We start from the raw sequence: 19,863 nt of genomic DNA on the forward strand, positions 1-19,863 counted from the left end.
GCGGACACATACCCATTCACAATCACACACAGACGCGTTCGATTCATAGCAGCTGCCTTTATCCTAAAATATAGTCTGCCCATCTTAAGCAGCTCAGGTGGCATCAGGGAGTTTACCATATAAATGACCTGCCTGCCTGCCGGTAGATAAAACTTACTCCGTTGACTGAGTGCCATAAAGCATTTTGTGCGAGAGCGAACGAGCCAACCTGGTTGCTGGTAGGAACACAGTGTTGAGCCTGTGTGTGGTCTCACTCTCTCTGTGTGTGTTCGTTGCTGTACTTCTTATTCAACAGCGCCTTGAAGAAGAATTCACACCCCTAGAATTTTTTTTCCTTCTTCCCCTTTTCTTTTTAAAGTTTAACATGTTCTTTTGGTGATATACATGAAAGACCGACAAACTAGGGCATAGTCGTGAGATAGAAGTGTTTTTTTTTTTGTTCCACTAATAAAAGTATGAGGAGCGTGGTGCATTTCTATTTGGTCTTCCTGAGTCAATACAATCTTTTGCTGTACTTACAGCTGCAAATCTTTCGGGATTTCTCTAGCAGCTTCACACGTCTAAAAATATATCCAGCTTCAAACAGATTTAACGGAGAGAGTCTGTGAACATTAATTTTCAAGTCTTCTCACAGATTTTCAGTAAGATTCATGTCTGGACTTTAACTGGGCCATTCTAAAACATTAATAAGCTTTGATTTAAATAATTCCACTGTCGCTCCGGTTTTGTATTGCCAACACCATGTTGCACTATGGAGACGCACTGCTAGTTTTGAATGCTAACCAAAAGGTTCATATTTGGTCACACCTGAGCAGAGCACCTTCCTCCACATTTTCAATATGCTCCATAAAAAACTTTAGGCAAATCACAAGCAAAACATGTCATTGCTTTACAATTTCTCTTTGTATCAATGCTACCTTGGTTAAATCCACAATTATTAGGTGGATATTGTTTAATAATGATGTTATTTCTGAAGATAATTTGTTGCAATGAATTTGCAGAGTGAAAAAACTGGAAAAATTCAAGTGGTATGACCATTTTTTTTCCAGAGCTGCTGTATCTGTTACAAGAAAAGACAAGTGGCTGTCATGTCTTTGATTTGTTTCTTGATCAGCATCGTCATTCCGGGCTGCCAGGAATCCCTCTGCCAACCCAGCAGCCCGAACCCGTTCGCCAAACACAACAGCGAAGCCGACTGGCAACCGGACTGTTGCCACTCGGCTGTGGCGTCGCGCCTGCTGTCTGTTACACTGTTGCATTTGAGGACGCATGTAAATGGGATCTGAATGAGCTCCTCGCACCTGCAGCTTGTGAGGTGATTGAGTGCGCTGCGTGGGATTATGGGAACAGCCAGCCATGAGAACATTTTTTTCCCCTAAAATAATCCTTCAATGCATTGTTTCCTTCAATCCTTTTTTTTTTTTACCTCGCCTTACTCCGTCCATCCCATCTGTTTCTTCACAGACCACACCGACACACAATGGGAGAATTGGTATTTTTAGAATAGCAGCCTCAGGAGGATTCTCATCAAATATATTCAAGATGCAATGTGCTTAAAAATGTATTCGCCCCCGTTAACTTGGTTGTTTTCCATATTCGTGAGCAAATACAAAGGAATCCCAAAGACGGCACCTTCGAAATGCACCTTAGCTTTGGCGCCTTGCCGTTGTGGGAGGGAGTTGGAGGGCATTGCTATCGCACGAACAGTGTAGCTGAGTCTGAAAATTAAAGAAGTCTTTGAACTCTCTGCAACTCCAGCTGCACAGAGACACAACTTCAGCTTTAAAAGCCACTCTTTTGCCCTAAAGACTCTTGCAGCACAACGCTCCAAAAATAAGCTTTGTAAAGCTGCTGACCCAAACCTTTTTCAGGGGTGTAAAGCAGAATAGCAGCAGCTCTGGTTATAAGAAGGCACCACATAGTAGACCAAAACAAATCAAGCTATATATTCCTGTTTACCCACCGAAACACACAAAAGAAACTGAACAAGGTGTGTGAATTAGTCGGTACGAAGGAAATGTGAAGCCTTCTTCTCCAGACTGGAACTGGGACAAATATGAAACAGATCTGAATGAAGCTTTCCCAGAATATGTCAGAGCCAAAGATCTGTCCTTTTCGTTGGAGAAGTGTCTGATATTCCTCCACTGTTCATTAATTAACTTTATTTCAAAAGGAAAGGGAGAACATGGATGTAGAACAGTAAGAACAGAGAAGCTTGGAAATAAACAAAAAGGCCAAATAACTTTAATGATTTAAAACTGGCAAAGAAACCGTGTTCCACAGAAGTATTCATGCGCTTTGAACTTGATTTTCTCTCACAGTACAGCCATAAACTTCAGTGTAATTTATTGCGATTGCATTTGATAGAAGCCCATGCATAATTGTGATGAGAATGAATAATAAAACACGACTTTCGTTTTTTTGTTTGTTTTTTCAAGTCTGGAAAATATGGCATGCGTTTGTATTCAGTTTATTTTGCTGCTACTAAAAAAGATCCACTTGTCGACAAGCTGAATCAACTCTGGCCAATTTCCTGTGACTGCTTAAGAAAAAATTTACATGCTGGCATCTCAATCTCTTAAAACTTTGGGATATTGTTTCACAACCAAACCCTGCTTCACCCTTCTTGTTTTTTCCTTAACTTTGGAAACTTGCTTGAAGCAAGCTTCTATTTCTTGGTCTTCAAATTTTGACCCTAAGCATATTTAAATTGTTTTATTTGGGGGAAGAACGTAATTTTAGGGGCCTGCAAGTACTTTCAGTCAAATGTGACAAAAAGTTTAAAACAGCACATGATTTGATGTTTACTCAACAAACATTTGATGCCTTCGTAGAAAAGTAAACTTTATAAATTACTCTCAGTTGCAATATAGCTACTGATGAGACTTTTGAAAGAAGTTGGTTGCAATGGAAAGTGCAAAGTGAAGATTGGAAATGGCCCAATATTTGCCTGTCATCTACTTTAAAATCTATTTATTGTCAAACACACACATAGCCGACATGTAGCTGCATTTTTGTAGCCGAGCCAAAATTTGTCGAAGAATTTAAGTCCTATGAGGTTATGTCCATGCCGCGACAATTAAAAGTTGCAGTTTCCTCTTGTCATGCAGGAGTTAGTATAAAATAAATCAAATGCAAGACATAAATATATCCATAAGGCTTTTGTTAATATTTGCCAGTGGAACAAAACATTTTTCTCCACATTATAAGTTAAAATGTCTTTTTCCACTGGCAGATTATTTCACTTATAACTAGTACTTTTACATGAATATTAAGGAATTATTTGCTTAAAGCAAGCTTCTATGTCATACTGAAAAGTTATGTGCAAGTTAGTTTTGTCTAAGACAAAGCAATTTCAAGTGTACTAAGATATTTGTACTAGAAAGTACACCAAAAATACTTGGTAAAATTTTGTGTTTCTGCAGAGTGAAGTCAGATTCCAGAAGGTGGAAATCTAAACAGGATTCCAGCTCTCGACAACCTCAGTCACCAGTGACTCTTTAGCCAAAAGATGATACGTGAAAAAATAAAAATAAAAAAAAACAGTAACACATGACTATTTCAAGAATGCAAGTGTGGGAGTCAAGTTGTGTCACATCACATGATGTCTCGCTTGGATTTTACAGGCCGGACTCTGGGGAAGAACAAAACCTTCAGGACATAACGGAGGATTCCTACGATATAAATTACTCACAAGAGGACAATCCTTTCCAACAACAGGAGCCAATTGTTCATACCTTCTTTCCCCAACAGGAAATCCAGAAAGTGGTAGGTGTAGGCCACTCCAACTTTAGTCTCCACTTGAGGCCGTCTTAGGGTGGAGTAGATGTTGCCAGGGCTACGCCTTTCCTCAGCCTTCCTCAGCTTCGGGAGCCTACACCCCATTTCTCTGGAATAAATTTGAGGGGAAAATAGCGCTAAACGTACTTAAAAATCACCAAGAACATTCAGAGAATTGTGGCAATAAAGCTGGAGAGAGCATCGTTATGATTTCTAAATATAAACAATGTATTTGCTCTTTTTATAGAGTGTGATAGTCACACAAACGTAACTGCTATTGTTCATATGCCACCTTCGGCTTTGGGAAACGATGTGTGAATCAAACCGACACGTTCCAACCGCGTGCACGCACACATACACACGCACACACACACACACACACGCACACGCACACACAAACTGAAATATGAGCGTGTCAGCCATTACCTACTCGCCGGGCTGTGATACGGGCATCTCCTAATCAAATAGGGCTGATTGAGAGCGACATGTTTGATCAGAATGAATTAAAGCAGAAATGAGAGCGATTTCCTGCCCTGTCAAGCAGAGCGACATGAGACGACACGGACAGGGAAGAGGAAAGCAGAAGCAAAAAAAACGTTGAGGATGTCGAACAGATAACCCATTTCTATGCTGATCTGAGAAATATGTGATAATATAAGGCTTTTTCTGAATGGAAACACTTGAAAATATCTTGGGAGAAGGATTTGGATAAGCCGTTGGATTTCTTTAAGATATCCTTCCTCCTTTAAAATTCAAAAAGCAATTTTTACCTAAGAGTGCCAGTTTAAATATGTATAAGTATAGAAAAACAGACAAAAGTAGAGGAAAGACAAAATAAAGAGGGCAGAATCGCCAAAAAAGGGGGAAGGGTCAAATTTCATCAAGCTAATTCGAAGCGACAGGACCGTTACTCTTAAACCATCCCCACAGATACGCTTAATATTTGTGTCTGCACATCTGCATATCTATATATGTGAGTTGATGTGTTTGTCTTCCCCAGGGGAAGGTCTATATCTGTAGCTCTGTATCTGTTCAGGGAGCATGGAGAATGACATGGTAACTCTCATTGGGCCAACTGCACGGACATTAACTCTGCTAACGATCCTAACAGAGCACATTATGCTGTGTGTGCGTGTGTGTGTGTTTTCTGACTTCTAGCTTTGACGGTGCTTTGAAAGGTTATGAAGTTCTAAAGAGGACTGCATCTTTTTTTTATGCTTAGCTCGTCTGTTTTATAGAGGGCACATATTAAAATTTGCAGTGTAGGAATAATTAGGTGTTATTATTCTTTTAATACAACATGTCTTTCATAATGAGTACAAATGAGGAGAGATGCAGGGATGGAGTTCTGGTGGAAGGAGAGTGAAACACTCAGTATGTCTCAGTTTCTTAGCTCTCCTCTTCCTCCCACCATCGCACTTTTTCCTCCTAAGTCCTTCTGCCATTAGCTCTTCCGCTCGCTCCGTTTCAGAAGTACTTATCAGACCCCAAACATTAATCACGCCTTTTCCGTTTAAGCTATTTTCTGCTTCTTTCTACCATCTTTGATTAACCTCCCTCCATTCATCTTCTACAATGGCCTTGATTAGTTTTATAGTAAACTACATTCAATCAATTTGATTACAAGACTTTCAGGCTTTTCTTTGCTTAGTGCCGTCTGACCTCTACGTTCTCTCTGTTTTGAATTTGTATTCTCCACAGCAAAGTCAGATTTCCTTATTCTGTCACATTCTGGCCAAGTCTGAAGCAGCTGGGATGGATGAGGGGTCAGGGTAAGTCTGAGAACCCTACAGTGATGTTATTCTTTCCACCTTGATTTATCTCATGACCACAAAGGTAAACTGGCGAATCAAGAGATTCACTTATAGGCTCATCTCTTTCTTCACTACAACAGCCTAGAGCTAGCCAATACTGCTGAGGAGATCCCACCTAACCTACCCTTGTCCTGATCCATCTTTTTCTCAAAACAGCAGAACTCCTTCACTTGAGGTGGTGGGCTCAGGTAAATGAGACATTGTATTAGTTTTTGGGCAGAGCCTGCCAAGGGTGCCATGCTAATTTGGGTGACATTTGCCAATCACTGTGGTTTGGCAACACTCAGAAGGTTGAATTGCTCCAAGTCCAACCGTGGCCCAGAAGGCAACGCTCTGGTCAACATCGCAACCAGAACATTGGGTGTACTGCCTCAGAATACAATCAGTTCTTCTCTGCATTGAAAGGCATCAGTAGGGACCATGCATCGCTTCTGGTCTGACAATACCTCAGAATAAGTTGGAGAGTGTTGTTGGAGAAATGAATGCCTGCATCTCCCTCCTTGACTATTTACTTCGTTGGCCCATTTTTGAATAAGTGCAAGAGAGCGAATGGGTAAGTTTCTGGACGAAAGCTCACCCTACAACATCAAACCCCTCTTTCTTTACCATCTTTAGACAAACAGCAAAAATATTTGCTTTCCATTCTTCACTCCATTTTTAAACACTTTCTTTCCGGTAACTCTCTTACCAAGTCTGTCCTAAAAACTACTGTATTACAATGTCTCCAAGGAGAGGAAACAGGGCTCTGTGTTATGACAATATTAAAGCATGCAGTCCTTCTCCCAACTTATCATCCTTGAGGGGTTTACTTTAATATGATTTGTCAGCTAAAGGGACAAAAGTTTCATGTGGGTATGTTGAGCAGGATTCATCTCCGGCTGGTTAGGGAAAAGGGATTTGAGGCGAAAAGGAGGCTGAAGCACAGGAGAGAAAAGATTTTAAATTGTACCATAAAGCAGACATTCTTATGCCTCTGAGGTTAGATTTGAATATATGTCGTTACAACCCCATTCCAATCTAAGGCACTTAAACTAAACCACCCACATGTTTAACCATATTTCTCTCCATTTCCTTTGCGCCATGCAGTGTTTTAAACTACTGTTGAAATTACACTCGCTATGTTGCAAATGACAGTTGATTTTTGTCTTCCTCAGATGAAATGTGACTGATTGTACGTCTAGGTTCTGACAAGCCAAGTGTGTCGGTGTTTGATCCAGCATCTCATTTGCTCTTTAATTGTATACCGACAATTCAGTTCTAAGCCTAGACCTCACTTTTAACAGATGAACTCTGTCAGAGAAGGTTAAAAAAACACATCTCTAATTGAACACAACACACCGATGTGAAAACATAAGGTTGTGGTGGCAGAGAAACTCGTCTGAGCTTAAGACTGGAGGCCTTTCTGGGGCCTTTTTCTCTGTGAGTTGACTTCAAATACAACCGCTCCCTTGCTGTGACACAAACACACTGGGAGAAAAAGGGCATTGACAGCAAAAAAGAGACCCTTTTGCCAAAAAAGGGAGAGACAAGAGTGAGACAGATGAAAGGAATAAAAAAAAAGAGATTGAGGTGAAAGACGGGGAGTAGCGGAGGGCTTCTCATTAGAGAATCTCTTGTAACGGAGAGGTTTTGAAATGGCAGGGGATTTATGTGAGAGCATAATCTGCTTGCACTTTGTCATTGCTGTACTACCTCCAGTGCCACTTGAGGGATGATGGTTTTACAAGAAGCATTATTCATCTGGAGAGAAAACTGCATATGGACTCAGACCAAGAAAAAAATCAAAGTGAAATTAGGTAGAACCACCTTTGAGAGGCTGACATTCTTAAAAGATTGACATGTTTTTTTTTCCCTCCCATCCATTAAGCACTATCTTAAGTCAAAACCACTGCATAAAAAAAGAAAGAACTACATGCTAATTTTTTTTGTATACTTGAATGCAACTTATGAATTGAACTTATGACTTAAACTAAAATGGTTCTACTGGTTGCATCATGTGTCCAGAAGAAATAATGGTGTGAACAGGTAAACGAGTCCAAATGCTTTTCTTCAATTCTTTCAATGTATTTTGATGCAAGAATATTTTAAGAAACTAAATCTACTTTAGTTATATTCAGTTTTGCATAAAGTGAAAAATATGATAAATGGATGATGGTAGATGACTTATTTTACTTGATAGGTTTTGAGACAGACTAACACCAGAGCCTATAGCTGCTGCTTTGTAGCAGCAAAATTCTCCCCTGGCATAATAAGTCCCATTTCCAATTTTGTACCATCATTTTTTTTTTGCCATTTGTTTTTCTTAAACATTTAACATTCACATCCTAAAATCTGGAAAAATAAAAACAGAAAAAGCAAAATTGGTAGAGTGAAACAAAATAAAATAAAATTATGCCAAAGGGTCCTCACATCATCTCTGCCAAGAAAAAAGAAAAATTATAGATTGGAGACTCAATCATATTTCCTGTCAGAAGACTAAGCAAATTCCAGAAAAGATTAGAAAAGCATGGTTGCTATACAGTAGGGGTCTTGAAGTCTGGGGTCCTGCAACTTTTAGACGTGTCTCTGATCTAACACTCCTGCGTCAAATGGCTGAATCACTTTCTCAGTATGCAGCCATGTTCTCCAGAGTCATGCTAATGACCTCATTATTTGACTCAGGTGTGTTGAAGCAGAAACACATTTCAAAGTTGCAGGACAAAGATCGGCAGCAGTTTTTTTTTTCTTAGCTAAAAAGCTGGTTATGACACAACCAAACAAAAACAAGAAATAAAAACTGGCTTAGCAGCAACCTGTCTGTTATCCCTCAGATGAGGGCAATGATTATTTAAATATGCAATCAGGCATGCAGCACATAAACCCACAATTCAAAGATTGTTGTGCTTTTGATTATACAATCATCTTTGTGACATATCCAAATTCAGATAAACATACTAGCTAGCACTGGTGCTTAGGAATCAATTGATGAAACAAGATTTTGTAACACTGCATAAAAAGATTACAAATTGCTTGTTAGTTGTTGTATAAAGCATTTTTTAGACATTTTCCTAAAGCCAAAACCCTAGTTAGCAATGTGTCTGTTTTGGTATCCTTGGAGAGGGAATACTTTAGCAGGGAGTACCATCTTTTCAGCAGTGAGATGAACAAGATCCCTATAACAGATGGTTTGACGCCCACAGAGCCCAGCCTATATCTGCAGAAACACATAGTGGCAAGTACTAAAAGATGCTCAACAGGACCTGTTAGATTTTTTTGGATGCTTTAAAGAAAAAAAACAAACAAACAAAAAAACAGATTTGATTGTTTTTTTTCCCTTCTAGTTATCTCTAATTGAAAAAAAATAATGTAATTAATTATTTTTGGAAAGATTTTGGGTACATTTCTAGTTCCTTTTGCACAGTACTGTCTCCTATAAATTACAATAATAAAAATTTGATTAAGCCGAGACAGAATCAACAGTCTGTAGTTTTATGGTTCTTGTATGTACACCTCATGATCGTACAGTATTTCACTGCATTTCAAAATCAGAGGTGACAGACCGATTCCTGCGGAGTGGGGCCTCCCTCCCACTGGGCTGCACCGAGTCTCAGATGTGGGATGCTGCCATGGATGGAGGGAGGAAATAAAAAGGGGGGGGCAGTAATGAAATGAGGAGGAAAAGACAGAAGGAGGAGGAAATGGAGAGAGACAGACAGGCAGGGAGCAGAGTGGGGAGCATGTCAAGCTGCCTGGAGGGAGGTGTGATTCCTCCATGCAGAAATGTAGTCACCTCAAACGGTGTTTTAATGAGGCTGCGCAAGGAGGATAAAAACTAATTATGACAGTGATGTATTGGTCTGCCACACAACTTCTTGCACAGTTCCCTAAAAACAAAGCAGCTTAGGCAGAACAGAGAGGATTACACACAAAAAATAACTGGTTATAGGAGAGAAGCCATTATATTTTGCCCTAGATTGTACTAATGTGAAATTAAATACTGCATATGCCCCCAATTCCCTGCTGCACACTGCATGTCAGCTTGCAGAAATAAAGTCATTCCACTCATATCCTATTTACAAAAAAAACCCCAAAAAACTCAAATTTGGCTGTTTGGAAATATTTCCAGATGAAGAAAAACACTGACATCCTTTTCACCGCCAACCATCATGGTAAATAGGAGAAAACGGTTTTAAAAGCACAGTTAGCAATAGTTGTCATCCAACTACTACAGAAGTAGTTTTTATGATGCTTATTCTGGGTGATATCAAATCTTTATATCAATATTGGTGATAACCAATATGAATATTGCCATTACAGCCCATGATTAATTGATTGATGGCTAGTTAGGTAGGTGCATACCCATTTGGTATAGTGAAAATCAACGACCACACCACTGACATTGCTTCTCTGTTTTAAAAGCCCTGTGCTGCATCACTGTTTCATACGTAAACAAATATCACATACTCAACCCATCCCACTCCCGAAACACATACAGAAACAAGTACAAAATGGAAATAAACATTGGTTATCAATATCAGCCCGGTTTTACTAATTGAGCCAATCAGCCAGTGCCAATGTTGGTACCAACGTATCATGCATCCTAGTTTATTCTATATTCTTAAATCTGTCTTGGTAAGCATTTTTTGGTTGGAAATATATCCATGTAAATTGTGTGTAGGTGCTTAAGCTAAAATGATAGTGTATTTGGTCAAAAAGTAAACAATTTTTGGGAGTTTAAATCAGATCTGTAGTTGTTTATTAGTAGCTAAAATGTAGACGCAAGATTGACAAGCACACCAAACAAAGTGACATGCACTGTGACCAAACTCTTACTCTTAGAAGTCTTCAGTCTTAATGAGTTTAGCTCCATAACTGTACAGTTAATGAACAACATGTAACTCATTTATTGTGGTTATACCATGACTTTGCTGTCCTTTACATATGACTTAAAACAAAAAATGTAATAATTGTGAAACTCTATTCCTCTTCTGCCTTACAGAAACCCAGTCAGAGCTGCTTCATACGTGTTAGGAGGGCAGCTGGGAAATAAAAAAGGTGCAGAGGTGCTGAAATTATAAGAGCATAGAAGTTCTGGCTGGAAATTACAAATGTGACTCATTCAACTTCATCTTGGATCCAGAAAATGTTCACCAAGATAAAAAATATGTTGCTATCCAACATTCAAACATGGATTCCTATCTATCATCATTTTCTCAATTCTTAGCTAAAACAAATCTATATATATTCTTTTTCACACATAGATAAAGAAGATTATTTAAGATTTGTAATGTGCTTTCTGGTAGTTCAATGTTATTTATAGACCATTTGTGGACCTTTTAAAAGTTTGTCAAAGATATTTAAAACACTCAGAAGAACAAAATTGCTTGGTTTAAATGTGATCTAAAAGTAGACATCTGTTATCTGACAACATTGAGAAAATGTGAGTTTTTAATAAAAGATTATTAAAGCAGGCTGTGGAGGTTTTGAAAATTGAAAATATGACCCTCCACCCAGGGCATGCTACCTTCAGAGAGCGGTAATGTTCAGAAGAAACTGTTGTAGTTGTTTAATGCCAGTTCTGTTTAAGCTAAATGGCCATTTCACTGTTTTTAAAGACACTGGATTGTTTTTGAATCGTCTGCAGTTGACAATTTCATTTACTTGAAGCAGACTGGTCAAACCTAAAGTGATTTATGATACAAAGAACCAACACTATTAAAAGGTAAAATTAAGATTAATGAATGGTTAATTGTAAAAGCACTGAAACATATGTAACACAGATTGGGATGTTAAACATTTTTACACTAATATTTTCCAACTCAATTTTGTTTTTGTGAAATGCATATTTATATATTATTTTGATATTCTTATTCTCTCTTATTCTTATATTCTCTTCTTTATTGAGAGTCTTATACTGGCGCTTTCATGTTGGCTTAGTTGGAAGTGGGCACTTGTGTGAAATTTCTCATCATGTCCCTTGCATGTTGTGTGGGTGCAACCTTGCTTGAAATAGTACGTTGTTGGGTCAGCACAGCCAAGTTCATCCCACATGGCTGTGGAAGATCCTGTGGTACTGTTTTCTTCTTTCTTTTAAGTCTTAAGACATTGCATCAAAATTGATAGAGTATAAAGAAAATAAAGCGCCTTAAATACACCATCAACATAAACGCCAGGGATTTTATATTCAAGTTTAAACATACATAGAGAGCGTTTAAGGATAGTAAAATGATTTAAGAGATTATATGATCTATCATTAGTACTTTTATATAGAAAATCAGTCGATATTTGTTTTGGATCGGAGAGTTTCGGTCAACGGATGAAGATTTTTGACAAGCAGCAAGTTAACCAGGTAAAACTGAAAAGTTTCCTTGTAGATCCTGCAATGGTTTGATGAAAGATAATTGATACGCGACAGGTCGCTTCCGCACGGCTTTTTCCTCGCGTGACATGCACACACATTTACGCACGGACACGCACTCCGTCACGCATACGCCGAGTTCACTCTAACCTGTGACAGCGAGTTGAAGGGCTTTATTCAGTTCGCTCAGCTGCTCAATTACAAATGGAAAAGCAATAGTGAAATGACAGGATGCTCGGAGATGACATTAGTTTTATTGTGAAAGAGTCTGAGAATGTGTAGTAAGTTTAGCTAACTGTAAAGTTGTTTTTAAACGTGATACATTAGGAAGGGGAGTGGGGGGGGGATAAAAACATGTTCAGTCAGAATATTTAGGAAGTTATAACGGACTTAACTTCGGTCGCTAATTTTACTGTACATCTTCAGCAGAAACCCATCTCCAAAAAAAAAAAAGAAAGAAAAAAAAAAGCAGCAAATAAAGAGATACTTACCCGTTAGAGGTGGTCTCGGTCTGTTTAGGAAGTGGAAAGTGGACTGAAACCCTCCTCACTCCCGAGTCCCTCCTCTCTCTCTCTCTCTAATGTCCTCACTGTCTGTCCCCGTCACGGCACGTGCGGCTCCCGCAGCCACTGCGATCCAATGGGAGGAAAACATGAATCTTTCATCTATAAACTACAACTGAGTGGAAGCTCGGTTCATGGTAAACACTCCGTCAGGCTCCGACTGCTTGAGGAAGGGGTAGGAGGGGAGAAGAGAGGGCGGATTATCATCTCTCCTCGCCTTCCTGTTGTTCCCTTCTTGCTGCACCAAACGCTGCAGGAAAAACGCACGTCCTGCAAGGACTATGAGATGACTGACTATGCAGGTGATTTACGTGGTTGCATACAAACAGCGAGCAAGATTAAACTACAATATTATAACTGAGCGGAGGTATGCAACCGAATATCTTTCTTTTATATGTTTGGATTAGTTGGTAATTGTTTTCTCCCTATGTCAAAATTCAAGACTTTATACACTTCCAAAGTTCCCCAGTCCATTTTTTTTAAAATGTAAAAATATAAATGGAAAACATCAAACTTGACAATAATTGAACGTAAAATGGACGAACAGGTAAGACTTAAAAAGTATAACTAAAGAATGTTGAATTGAAACTGAAACAGTGGACCTGTGCGTGGAGGAAAGATGGAGAGAATAGATGAAAAATAGTTGATAAATGCAAAAAGAGATGGATCAGCAAATAAAAAAATCTAATAGCTGCTGGATGGATGGAAGGACGGACGGACGGACAGATGATAACTTGGAGGATTAAATGGATGGATGATGGACAAATAGATTGGTTGGTGGATGAAAGATGCAGAAAACATGGAAACAAGCATTAAAATAATGGATAATGAACAGAGTAGATGGACGGCCAAATGAATGAGTGGTGGCACAAATGAATGGATTTAAACAAATGGAAGACTAGATGAGGGGATAGATGGTGGAATAAATGGAAGCATGGATGAGTGAGTGGACAAATATGAACTTGGATAAGTAAAGTTTTTCCACATTATTTCAATTAATACCAAGTTGTTCAGCCTACGCGTGAATCCCATAAAGCTACCGTTAAGGTTAAATGTACGTTTTTCAAGGGTCTTCTTAGGAAAATTTATATTTTATAAGGAGCTATCCAGACTAATCCATAATTCAGAAACGTCTGACAGGGGGCTCAGGGGAGGGTGGGCCAAAGGCTGGAAAGGGCACTCTGGGGACCCACAGTCACACCATCAGGCTGTGACAAAAACAAAACGCCCTCTGACCAGAAGACGAGGAGCTTGTTGCCAGGCAAGCCTGACTTGAGGAGCGGCAACCACCGACGGGGAGGGCGGATCGGAGCTACGCCGCTCTCGACAGCTCCATGCAGATCCGAGACACGTCCTACAAGTTTCGACACAAAGTTGCGGTAAAAATCAGACAGAGTTATGACAAACTGAACTTATTTATTGAACAAAATAATCCAAAACCCAACAAAAAACAAACAAAAAAAAGACTTCAAACTGTGACTTTCTCAGGCTCTCTGAACAAAAACGTCTCAAAACAATGGTGCCTCCGCAACTCAAAGTCAACGTCCAGAAACTGTTAGATGGAAAGAAAAACTGATGTACACCACATGCTAATGTGCATCTATATTAAGCTATGTTTAAAATGAAACTTAAAACCACATCCGGTGCATTCACTTATTAAATGTTTAAAATAATCCTTTACGCAAGACATGCAATCAAACAAACCCCCATCAAAAAAAATATATATATATGTATATATAAAAACTGAACTGTAAATAACCCAACTAGTGAAAAACAGGCTGTAACAAGTTTTGAAAAACTGTCATTTTCTCCTTTTTATCCTAACATTAGTTGATTAATGAGTCAAAGCAAAGTGAATTGATGCTGCGACTGTCTTCGACTGTGAACTTCTGGAGGCACATGACGAACATTTACAACTAAAGACCAAAACAAAAATTACTAATGGTGATGAGGTGCGAGGCCAAGCCTGCCTTTCATTTACCACAGTGACACCCAGTGAAATAAAAAGGGAGCGCAAAATGCCAGTGCTTAAAATTTATGATCGTGCCCTTATGCTGTAGGAAAGTTAATAAAGATCTTAATCAGAGGAGCATTAGACCTGACAAAAAAAAATAAAAAAAATCCACTAGAGAACAGATTGTAACAATGTACAAATATACAAACGCATTCCTTCCTATGTACAGAGAGCCCTTAAAACAGACTGGACAAAACCAATAAAACAAGAAAAAATAAATTAAACATAATATATAAATAAACAGAAAAAGTGAGATTAAAAGCCTTTCCGTTTTTTTTTTCGTTTTTTTTTATGCTTGGGACTGGAAATAAGAAAAAAAAAAAGTGATCCCATGTTTCGGCTGGTATACCAAATGTGCTCTTCTCATCTTTTATAAAAGTCTCTGTGATCTATGTGAGTTAAAAGCAGCCGACCACAGGTCAACCTCACCGATCTTGGTTCAAGTGACTTGGATCGAAGTGGTTCGGTTTACGTTGAAAGCTCAAGAAGTCTGGTGTTAAAACGGCTCTGAAAAAAGATTTGACAGGAGAGACGAGGGCGTTCTGAAAACAATCTGGGGAGTCAGGATGCTTTCAGACGTCCAGAATGCCAAGATGTCACCATGTCCACATCTTGACTTGTTGAAGCTACTAGTGCAGTCTGCGTCTGGAAAAGACGAAAGAACACAAAGAAATGAGCCATTTCTTAAAACTAGTTAATTTTTATGACTATGGTTATAGGATAAAGAAAACTCAAGTAATTGTTTTTCTGGTAATTTATTGTATCAGTAAAATAAAAAAAACTGACGACCAGCTACATAAATGCAGTGTGAAATTCAGAGTACAAATTCTATCAATTCCATCCAAAGATAAAGTCTTTGGTTAGTTGTAAGAAAAAAAAAAAGGGGGTTTGTCAAAGATTTAAGCAGCCCGAAAAAACTACATTCCTCAATTCCTCCATAATTGTACTGAAGTACAAAAATTTATGTCAAACGTTGAGAATAATTTATCTCCTTCCTGGACACATTGCTTACAAAACCATACAGATGTAGCTTTACCTTGCAGAAGGCTCAGTAGCTTTCATCTACAGCACAGTCAACATAGTCTGGACTCCACAATCCACAAAGCTCTAAAAACAGGATTTAGGATCAGAAAACAGACAGGACATGTACTTGATTAAAAATTCCTATGCACAACAGCAACCTCTAGTGGTGGAATTGAATATTACAATCAAAACAGAAGACTATTTTGAAAATTTGGTTTGAACAAAAAGGGAGAAAACAAGTGTTTCCAATGAATTGGAGTGAGATAAATAATCACCTGATTGACAGGCCGAGTCCTTTGGTCGGGGGTCCAGGGAGCTGGGGTGTACTGCGTGTTGGAGGGGGGAGAGGTCAGATGTCAAGCAAATAGCAACAACCCAACAAGCTCGCTTCTTAAAGAAAACTGAAGCTAGAGAAACTAAAGTCTATTTCACAAGCAGAAACTACAGTGAAAGAAGCAATGCAGGCTAAATCCTACTATCTGCTGTGTTTATGCGTTTACCTGGTAGGGGTAGGGGTTCTGTGCGTAGCTCATCGGCACCTGTGGAACCATCACCCCGCTGAAGCTGCTGTAGGAGTACGGCTGCTCCAAGAACCAGTAAGAACAGGCTTATTAACAGTTAACGTGGAGATGAAAGACAGCGGAGAGAGGAAAACAGTTACCTGGTTATACGGGTTGCCTCCGCTGTAGACGGGTGAGGGCTGTGTAACCCCTCCTCCCATTGGTGAGCAACACGCACAGTAGATATATTGGCTAGGACTCATCCAAGGAGCGGATCCGACCAGACGGGATGGTATGGATCCTGAAAAAAGTAAAAAGAAAGTAGGACATCAGCTTCTTTTTGGCAATGGTGAACCACACTGAACTTTCCCAAAAGGGCTATTTGTTTCATTTTTTTAAGTTGCGGACATTTCCATTACTTCTATAGCAGTGGTTCTTAACCTGGGTTCGATCGAACCCCAGGGGTTCGGTGAGTCGGTCTCAGGGGTTCGGCGGAGCCTCTGCCGCGGAGGTAAAGACACACTGTGTAAAGTCGTGATGATGCCCCGTTTTGCCATCACTTGCTCCAGAGGATCACGTCACATTGCTGAGCCAATCAGTGCTGCGGGAAGGAGTTCCACTCTCAGCATGGATTTGAACTTGTGTCTTTAATTACTTCAGTAAAGCTCACCGTTTTTACCAAATTCTATAGTCTAAATCTGCTCCTTAGTCACATCTTTTCGGGGTTGGTACTGCCTCTAGTGGCGTGGAGGAGGTAATACAACTAATATAATTACATTAATAAATCAGAATACCGCAAATTATTTTCTGTGTGTGTATGGGGGGGAGGGGGAGTTCGGTGAATGCGCATATGAAACTGGGGGGGTTCGGTACCTCAAAAAAGGTTAAGAACCACTGTTCCAGAGGTACCACTGTCGTTTTTGTCAAGCTTACACACACTGATGAACACTGACGCAGTTGAAAGACAAAGAATTATTCCCAGGAAATTAATGTGAAGAGAAATTAACATACGTGGACTCCGTTGCTTCATGATTGCAGGGCCCAGCTTGAGTTTCCGCCCTTTAAAACTGATCTGTTGCTGTAACAGACGAAAAAAATAAAATAAAAATCTATATATATATAAAACATTATGCAGAAAATATGAATCTTGGTTGTTACATAAAAAATGTATGCATAAAACATTCACTGACCTCAATGATTGACTGAATGTTGACATCTTCATTGAAATACACAAACCCGTACCTAGGAACACACAAAGCAGTCCACATGCTTAATGATGGAAAATATGAAGCAGAAAATAGCCATAAAAATCCCTTCACTCATATCAACTAATAATATACAGTAGAACATTGTGCAAACCCATTAAAGAATGGATCTAACTTGCATCATTCACCAATATGTGAGCAGGAATGTCTAGGTGCCAAATGACCTGCGTGTAATGTGTTGTGTTGCCACAGGGTGGCAGTATTAGCTACTGTCCTTGTGACGTCTATCTAGTGAAAGTAAAATTTGTGCTAAATGGACACAAACCTCTCTACAAAGTGGTAAATCAAGTAACATTAACACAAAAGGAAAGTTTAGGCTGTGTACCTGTTAGGGAGAAGGGCTTACTTCAGGTGTGTTTAAAAATAAAACATTAAACCAGTGAACACAGTAAAAGTTACTTTGTACATGTTTTTTTATATCTTTCAAAAAAAAAAGCTAATTCTTAGACTTATTGTCTCCACTTAACACAAATTTGCATTAACCCTTCTTCAAGAACAAACTTGTATGAACTTTAAACTGTAACTATGACAACACACCTCTAAACATACTCACCCTTTGCAAACCCCTCCACGGTACGTGATTATTTTTACTTCCTTGACATTGCCATATCTTGTAAAGAAGTCCCGCATTTCATTTTCATCCACCTAATGGTTTAAACAACAACAAAAAAATAATAAATTGCTATGGTTTTTAAACACATAATCTTTTGTTAATTGGCCTACGATCAACTGAGATTGACTGCATAAAATTAAGACTGGATTGCAATTTCAAAAGAATGAGGCTGCATGTAACAGAAATTGATGCTGCTTATGTATTAGGGCTGTAGTAGAATTAAATGGATTCACTCTAAATTAAGTGCATATTTTTGGATAAGTAAAAAAAAGAGTTGTAGGTTTGGATCCTCTGGAAACTGCTGAAGCTGACGAGAAATATGAAGCACAACTAGTATTTCAATATCAAAAGAGATTGCTTTGAAGTTGAAAAGTTATTCTTATTTTTAAATGCAGTTATTTAAAAATGTGAAAATTACACTGGCTAACACACAGATTTATCATATTTAAAAACAAAGTTAGTACTTAAAAATCCTTTTGTGGCTAATAAGAATTTTTGTTATTCTAGAATTCAGCTTTTAATTAATCCCATTGTTGTTGTTTTTTTTATTATTTCCAAGAATTAAAATAAGCCATGTTTTTTTTTTCTGAAGGAACAAAAATATTAGCCCCAGTTCAGCATCAGTCCACACAGAACCATTACTAACCTATATATGATTTCAATGAAAGTACAATTAAGTATAAGCTCACCTTCATGTCGATCCCACCCACAAAGAGGGCGTTGGGGGTCAGTCTGCCCTCTGGCAGAATGTATCCATTAGATAACTTCAAAGAAGGTACAGTCTGGGTAATGGTTCTTGGCTTGTTGAAATCCTTGCAGAAAAAAAAAAGTTACATTTGAGATATACGAATGTCGTGTGACTATCACAAGAAACTGGTCGTAGTAAAATCGACATCGTTGGAAAGTTTGGAGTCGGGGCTTGTTGACATTTTGAACTTGAGCAGCAGGCTACATTGTCTAACAACATGGCGGCCATGTTCTCGCCTGAAGAAAAAAAAAAACTTTACAAGAAAAAATGGATATATGCAAATTCAACAATTTCTCTATTCAATTTTCAAGCAAACAACTTATATTGTAACTAATATGGAGTTTTGTTCTGGAATTTAACGCTCTAGTGTTAAGGCGATTACGAATAAAACACATATTGGTGCTTCCACAATTGAACACTCCCGCTTTAGCTTCACAAGAACCGACTTTATCACTGGACACAAAAGAAACAAAGACACGTCGACAAAATCGTCTACGCTGTTAACCTGACTCACTTTTTTGGGCGAAACTAATGTTAAGTATAGGTTAAATTCGTTTTTAGTCAAGCTAACATTTGCCAGTGGAAATATTCCGCCGTTTTTAGCTCAAGCTAGCATCGGTTAGCTAGCATATCATCGCTATTACCAATAATCTCCAGTCAGCACGCTCTTTTAAATAATTTATACCTCTAAGATGCATACTATGTTGTATACAGAGACTTACCATGGCTAAAACAATAAAAACCAATAACTTAGGTTGACTCTCAAGCCGACGACCTGTTGCGTTCTGCCGAGACAACCACTGCAGTAAGACTAAACCACACCCAAGGCTCACCACGTGACTCAAGATGCTTGCAGACCTCACAAGCAAATAGGTAAAATCCAGATTCTAGCTACTGAACATGTGAACAAACTTTGCCTGCGAAATGTTATGTTTGTCGAAATGAACGATCTATCAAATAAAAACGTTTTTTTTAAATTGTTTCTCACAGTGACATAATTCATATAACTTTTAAATTGTACGTTTCTAATTATTTTTTATATATTATATTTAGTAAAAGCCTCTTTGTTTTTAAATAGCAGTTTTTACGTTTTACCTGCTTTTTTAGCGGGGAAAACATTAAAAAAACATTTGTTATTCAAAAATGTTTTGGACTGTGCATTAGCTAGTTTATGAATCCGTAATCACGGCTTCAGACTAATTATAC

The 19,863-nt window shown here is 38.6% G+C and overlaps 2 protein-coding genes across 3 annotated transcripts in view; both read right to left on the bottom strand.

The window, feature by feature from the left end:
* Window positions 1–12,769, bottom strand: part of rftn1a (raftlin, lipid raft linker 1a) — a 38,723-nt gene extending 25,954 nt beyond the window's left edge. Inside the window, exons 1-2 of one of the 2 annotated variants that reach the window (XM_007562653.2) lie at window positions 12,423–12,769; window positions 3,738–3,889 (exon numbers count right to left, since the gene is read on the bottom strand). In XM_007562653.2, coding sequence (XP_007562715.1) covers window positions 3,738–3,885 — 148 coding nt within the window. In that variant the 5' untranslated portion in view covers window positions 3,886–3,889; window positions 12,423–12,769. The remainder of the gene's footprint in view (window positions 1–3,737; window positions 3,890–12,422) is intronic. The other variant, XM_007562652.2, reaches the window with a different exon arrangement.
* A 2,031-nt stretch (window positions 12,770–14,800) lies between these two features.
* On the bottom strand, window positions 14,801–19,513 carry dazl (deleted in azoospermia-like). The gene is made up of 10 exons (XM_007562656.2): window positions 19,380–19,513; window positions 18,599–18,721; window positions 17,850–17,941; window positions 17,222–17,273; window positions 17,043–17,109; window positions 16,193–16,332; window positions 16,032–16,112; window positions 15,807–15,857; window positions 15,545–15,615; window positions 14,801–15,153 (listed from the first exon to the last, which is right to left on the bottom strand). Exons 1-9 carry the CDS (start codon window positions 19,380–19,382, stop codon window positions 15,571–15,573), a joined length of 654 nt encoding a protein of 217 aa, XP_007562718.1. The 5' UTR covers window positions 19,383–19,513; the 3' UTR covers window positions 14,801–15,153; window positions 15,545–15,570.
* Window positions 19,514–19,863: the final 350 nt, after the last annotated feature.

The sequence above is a fragment of the Poecilia formosa genome, unplaced genomic scaffold (assembly GCF_000485575.1).
Source record: "Poecilia formosa unplaced genomic scaffold, Poecilia_formosa-5.1.2 Scaffold139, whole genome shotgun sequence".
NCBI lineage: Eukaryota > Metazoa > Chordata > Actinopteri > Cyprinodontiformes > Poeciliidae > Poecilia > Poecilia formosa.

What these genes read in the sequence shown, in the direction of transcription:
- dazl (XM_007562656.2), bottom strand. An exon ending in TGGGTGGGATCGACATGAAG is followed by an intron (nt 17,942 to 18,598) that starts GTGAGCTTATAC and finishes TTAAACCATTAG; the next exon opens with GTGGATGAAAATGAAATGCG. An exon ending in ACATTCAGTCAATCATTGAG is followed by an intron (nt 17,110 to 17,221) that starts GTCAGTGAATGT and finishes CGTCTGTTACAG; the next exon opens with CAACAGATCAGTTTTAAAGG.